Source organism: Agelaius tricolor, unplaced genomic scaffold (genome assembly GCF_023055355.1).
Source record: "Agelaius tricolor isolate 1412-34295 unplaced genomic scaffold, bAgeTri1.0.p SCAF_43, whole genome shotgun sequence".
Classification (NCBI taxonomy): domain Eukaryota; kingdom Metazoa; phylum Chordata; class Aves; order Passeriformes; family Icteridae; genus Agelaius; species Agelaius tricolor.
In genome coordinates, this window is record NW_027269303.1 from 3,252,601 (window position 1) to 3,258,882 (window position 6,282).

At 54.0% G+C, this 6,282-nt stretch overlaps 1 protein-coding gene across 1 annotated transcript; it reads left to right on the plus strand.

The window, feature by feature from the left end:
* Nucleotides 1–4,037: 4,037 nt before the first annotated feature.
* On the plus strand, nt 4,038–5,027 carry LOC139603955 (olfactory receptor 14I1-like). The gene has a single exon (XM_071454952.1). It carries the CDS (start codon nt 4,053–4,055, stop codon nt 5,025–5,027), a length of 975 nt encoding a protein of 324 aa, XP_071311053.1. The 5' UTR covers nt 4,038–4,052.
* The last annotated feature ends 1,255 nt before the right edge of the window (nt 5,028–6,282 follow it).

The window sequence follows — 6,282 nt, forward strand, 5'->3', positions numbered from 1 at the left end:
AGGACAGACAGGTCAGGCTGGCCATGTCTTCTCGTGATTTTCTTAGACTCTGAGCTGAATGCTTTCAGTTGAAAAAACCTTGGAAAGGGCCGAGACATCTCCCAAGAAGAGCTTTTGAGGACTTGGGCACATGACTACTACATATGGACAAAGGAACTCTGTGCTCTGTGCTGTTGTGAGGGTATGGCATCATGGAAGTGATGTTCTAAGAGAAGCTCCTAGCAGTTTCCTCCGTGTCTGACTAAAAAACCAATCAGTAATCAGCTTTGAGAATTGACAATCTGTTAAACCGCTAAGGAAACTGTACACGTCTCTGTGAAGACACATGTTAAAGATGGGAAAGCCTGGGAGGGTCTCTTTCCCTTCTGGCTGGCACAGAGGTAACAAGGCTGACCCGGCCCCGTCTCAGCCAGGCCGGGCCGGGCGGCTCCTGCCGTGGGGCCGGGCCCCTTCCCAGGGACCCCGCCAGGCCCCATCGGCTGCCGGGCAGGGCCGGGGAGGCCGCGGGGCCGAGGCCGGGCCGGGCCATGGCTGCAGTTGGGAACATCTGGGCCCTGCTGAGCCCTGCCCCGCCGCCAGCCCGGGCCCAGCCAGGATCCGCCGGGCCCCAGGAGCAGCCCCGGGCCGGGCCGGCTCTGCCAAGATTCTGCCACCCTTGGGCTTCAGCTGCAAGCCCCGGGCAGGGGCAGGAGAAGCCATCGGCCCCCGGCCGTGCTGCTGCTGTGCTCTGGCCTGGCTGCTGAGATCCTGGCCCTGCCCCAGCGCGGCCCATCCTGGCACAGCCCCAGCGCAGCCGCTGCAGAAACCTCCATCGTAAAACAGCTCCGGCCGCAAGCACCGAGCCTGGCCGGGGGCACGGAACCATCTGCAGGCCCCGGGTGAGATATGAACTCTTTCAGTGCTTCCATCCTCCCTCCAGTGAGAGAAAAGGACAGAGTGCAGGCACACAGAGGAGCAACATGAAGACACTGAGGTCAGTGAAGAGGAAGTTGAGGTTAGGGATGAGGAGATGCCTTGATCTTGGGGCTAAAATACTCTCATAAAGCTATGGAGAAGGATGTAATTGATATATCAGACTCTCTTTTTCCTGATAAATCATTGAAAAGTATGGGGAGATGACTTTTTCAGCAAAGGCCTCCATGCTAAAGTAAGCAAATGTTGAAGTAGCTGTGATCCCATGAGAAGTTTGTACAGAGAAAAAGAGAAGAGTGGTGAGATCCTGTGGCCTCAGGGAGAGAGGAAGAAGATCTTTGTTTTCAGAGATGAAGATGATTTCAGAAATAGATGAAGAGAATCTTTGCTCTAGAACAGCTCATCTTTAAACTCATACCCCATAAGTTGACATCTGTGGGAAAAGCTATGAAAAACTGGGAGGGACTTCACGATTGCAGATTTTCTGGGCACCTACTATTCATGGGAATTGAGAGCGATGAGCAAACTTTTTTCTTATGGAGAAGTCTCCATAGCATGAAAGCGAGACTCCTCTCCCTAAGTGAACTGAAGAAAGACTGTTCTAGATGGTGTAAACTGACTGAAACTTTCAGGTTTTGTCTCCATGCATTGTCAGTAAGAAAGAAAAGGTTGTAGGGACAGGAGAAGTGTTCAGGTTCTTATTACTCTTTCTTCTATTTACTGGTAATAAACTTTTCCATAGACCCTTTTAAAATTTTGAGCCTACTTTGCCTTTCTCCTAATCCTATCTCACAGCAGGAAATGAGTAAATATATTCCAGGGAGTGCAATGGTAATTAGCCAACACTGATCCCACTGCACTAATAGATGCATTGGCTGAGAAATCTCAAATTAGCAAACCAAAATCACTCCAGATACATTCCTGATAAACTGCATTAGAGCAGAGGGAAATCAAGGCAGAGCCATGGTTTGTCAGGACTTGCTGCATCCTGATGAGCCCTGTGGTGCATTTGGAGCTGAGCCCTTGAAGCTCAGGGCCAGAGAGGAGGTTGCACAAACCTTTCCAGGAGTCAAAGCCAGAGGAAAACCCCAAAGTGTCTCAAAGCATGAATGGGTCTCAGTGAGGTTCATCCCCAACACAGGCTCCTCATGGACTCCTTGGAGGAGAAAACTGGAGGCCAGGATTGACCAAAAACTTCTCAGAGTCTCAGTGTGGAAAGGAAATTCCAAACTACCTTAAAAATTTTGAGAAGCTCTAAGCATTACTGAGCACCACTGAGTGTCAGTACAAAGCTCTCCAGGGACTCATTAAAGCAGATAATTGGGGCCATGATTGCACAAACCTCTCACAGAGTCTGTATCAAAAGGGAAACACCAAGTACCTTCAAATAACTGAAGGACCCTGAAGTATTAATGAGCCCCACTGAGTGTTGTTACTGACAAAGCCTCTCCAGGGACTAATTACAGCAGATAATTGGAGGCCATGATTGCACAAACCTCTCAGAGCCTCCAAGGCAAAAGCCAAAGCCAAAGTCCTTTGAAAAACCTGCAGTCCCTGCAGGGAGCATTCAGGAGCCCCCAGGGCCATTGCTGAGCAAGGCTCCCCAGGGACTCCTTGCAGCAGATCCTTGAGGCCACTGGGATGTGGGCTAGGGGGGGATGCTGAGGGCAGCACAAGGGGCTGACAGTGCCCAGCCTGGCTGGGGCTGTGCCAGGAGGCCCCAGGGCCTCAGGACAAGGTGTCTCCTCCCAGCCCTTGCTGGCACAGACCCTGCTGAGCCCCAGGGCACCAAGACTTGGCTTCTCTTTGTCCCCACCTGTCATCACTGCCTGCAGTTCTCTGCTCTGCCTGGGGCCTGGGGACACTTGCTCAGTCGTGTCCCTCTCTGGGACCCATTAGAAGTCCAAGAAAGTTTGGAGTTGGATTCTGACATGGAGTTCTGGAGAGGTTTCTTCAGCTCCCTCTCAGGGCCTGATGTTCAGGGCCTGAGCACAAAGGCCCAGAGGCTGATTAAAGTCCTTGTGCTGTGTCTGTGCTGCTGAGCTGGGCTGGGCTCCTGGCCCAGAGGCAGCTCCTGGTCACCAAGAAGAGCTTCAAAAGCACATTTCTCTGGATGAGCAGCTCTTGTGCCAGCCCAGCAGGGCTGGGGCACTGCCTGCAGCCAGCCCGGGCACAGCCCAGAGGCACAGAGAGCTTCAATCAGTCAGGGCTGGGAAGGGGCTGAGAAGTGCCTGGGGCACAATCACTGCCAGCCCTTGGCACAGGAATCTCTGGCTGCAGGACAATGCAGCTGCAGCCCCTGGAGCCATCTCCTCAAGCTGGAACATGCCAATGCCTGCAGGGCCTGTGAGTACATTCTCTGCTTGTCTCTTGTGCAGAGCAGCCAGGGGTGCCCAGGGCTGTCCTGCAGAGCAGGGTCCTGCAGCCCAGGGCGCTGTGCTGGGGCAGGGACTCTGCTGCCTGCCAGGGACAGCTCTCAGCCAGCCCTGGCAGCTGCTCCCAGCACTGGGGGACAAGATCTGGCTGGGAGGAGACAGCTGGTGAGGCTTGGGAGTGTTCTCCTTGTGTGGGGAGGATGCTGCATTGTTCAGGACTGCTCCCAGCATGGCATTTCACTGCAGAACATTTCCAAATAGGTTATACAGGGTGCACAGCAACGCCCAGGCCAGAGAAAAGGGAAAATCCTGCTTTTTTAGCCTATTGCTCTGGGTTGCCTTGATGGGAAATTGCACATAAATATTCATATCTTTGTTCAGGATGGTATTAAAAAAACCCAAACAAACAAAATGACCCAGATTCGAATTAACCAGGCAGTGCAGAATTCAGCACAGAACCCCTCACATGCAGCATCAGTGTCACTTTTCCAGCCTCCTCAGGGTTGCTCTGACGTTGCCATCAGAGCCTGCAGAGGCAGAGCTGCCCCTGGGCAGTGCCTGAGCTGGGAGGGCTCTGCAGGGCAGAGCTGAGCCCCCAGGGCTGGGCTGGGCTCTGGCAGCACTGGCAGGGCCCAGCCCTGGGCACAGGGAAGCAGCTGCTGGCAGGGACAGCTCCAGGCAGCAGAGCCCTGGGCAGGCAGTGGGGGGAAAGCGCCCCCAGGCTGTGCTGGGATATTTCAAGTCCTCTCCAAACCCAACTATTCCATGATTACTTTTCTTACAGATCCCCATGCCAAGGCACAGCAAATGTCCAACAGCAGCTCCATCAGGTACTTCCTCCTGCTGGCATTGGCAGACACGCGGCAGCTGCAGCTCCTGCACTTCTGCCTCTTGCTGGGCATCTCCCTGGCTGCCCTCCTGGGCAACGGCCTCATCATCAGCGCCGTAGCCTGCGGCCACCACCTGCACACGCCCATGTTCTTCTTCCTGCTCAACCTGGCCCTCAGCGACCTGGGCTCCATCTGCACCACTGTCCCCAAAGCCATGCACAATTCCCTCTGGGACACCAGCAACATCTCCTACACTGGATGTGCTGCTCAGCTCTTTTTCTTTATGTTCTTCATCTCTGCAGAGTTTTTCCTCCTGACCATCATGTGCTACGACCGCTACGTGTCCATCTGCAAACCCCTGCACTATGGGACCCTCCTGGGCAGCAGAGCTTGTGCCCACATGGCAGCAGCTGCCTGGGCCTGTGCCTTTCTCAGTGCTCTCATGCACATGGCCAATACATTTTCCCTGCCCCTGTGCCATGGCAATGCCCTGGGCCAATTCTTCTGTGAAATCCCACAGATCCTCAAGCTCTCCTGCTCCAAATCCTACCTCAAGGAACTTGGGCTTCTTGGTGTGGGTTCATGTTTAGGACTTGGATGTTTTGTGTTCATTGTTTTCTCCTATGTGCAGATCTTCAGGGCTGTGCTGAGGATCCCCTCTGAGCAGGGACGGCACAAAGCCTTTTCCACCTGCCTCCCTCACCTGGCTGTGGTCTCTCTGTTTATCAGCACTGCAGTGTTTGCTCACCTGAAGCCCTCCTCCATATCCTCCCCATCCCTGGATCTGGCCCTGTCAGTTCTGTACTCGGTGGTGCCTCCAGCCCTGAACCCCCTCATCTACAGCCTGAGGAACCAGGAGCTCAAGGCTGCAGTGTGGAGACTGATGACCAGATGCTTTCAGAAACATTAAACTGCTGGCCAATTTACGCCAATTACTTGTTATATAGGGAATCTTTGATACTTCTTGTTGGTTTGGTTGTGGGTCTTTTTCTTTTGTTTAATGGTTTTTTACTACTGCCCACAAATAAATGTCATTGTTTGAGCCATTTCTCATTTTGTTTTTCTCCACCTTCCCTGTGGCCACAGACTGTGCCAATGAGGGGCTGTGCTTTTGGTAGCGTTAAAGGAACTAAAGGATGTCCCAGCAGAGTTTTCTGCAGAGATGCCCTTGTGTTCCCTTCTCTGGAGCTTCAGCAGCAATGTCTGTGTGCAGAGCTGGGGCAGATCAATGCTGGCACAGCAGCTCTGCTCCTGCTGGCCACACCATTCCTGATCCAGGCCAGGAGCCATTGGCCTTCTTGGCCAACTGGGCACACTGCTGCCTCATGTCCAGCCTGCTGTCCATCAGTCCCTGCAGGTCCCTTTCTGCCTGGCTGCTCTCCAGCCACTCTGTCCCCAGCCTGTAGCACTGGGGCCAAATATGAGGGTCTGGCCCTTGGATTTGTTAAACCTCGCCTTGTTGGATTTGGGCCCTGGATCCAGCCCGTCCAAGTCACTGTGCAGAGCCCTCCTACCCTCCAGCAGATCAACACTCACACCCAGCTTGGTGACATTTGCGACAATGTCCATGGGGTTCCATTGGTTCCATGGGGCCCCTCAGTCTCACAATGGCCTCTTGGTTACACCAGGCCCTGCACTGTCACACTGGTCTCCTTGGTTCCATGGGGTCTCAAAATGTGACAATGGTCCCCTTGGTTCCATGGGGCCCAGGGTGTCACAATGTCCCCATGGCCACATGAGGTCCCACACTGTCACCATGGTCTCTGTGGTTCCACAAGTCCCCTCAGTGTCACAATGGACTCCTTGTTTCCACAAGGCCACACAGTGTCACAACGTTCTTCCAGATCCCTTGAGGCCCCGTTGTGTCACAGTGGCCCCTTGGTTACACAGGATCCTGCAGTGTCACAATGTCCCCTTGGTGCCATGAGGCCCCGCAGTGTCAGAACGGCCCCTTGGTTCCACTGGGCCCTGCAGTCTCCCAATGGTCTCCTTGGTTTTGCAGTGTCAAAATGGTGAAACCCCTTGGTTACAAGAGGCCCTGCAGTGTCACAATGGCCTCTGTGGATCCACGAGTGCCCAGAGAGTCACGGGGCACTCCCTGGGTCCATTTGGCCCCACAGCACCACAATGGACCCCTGGTTCTGTGGGGCTACACGGTGTCACCA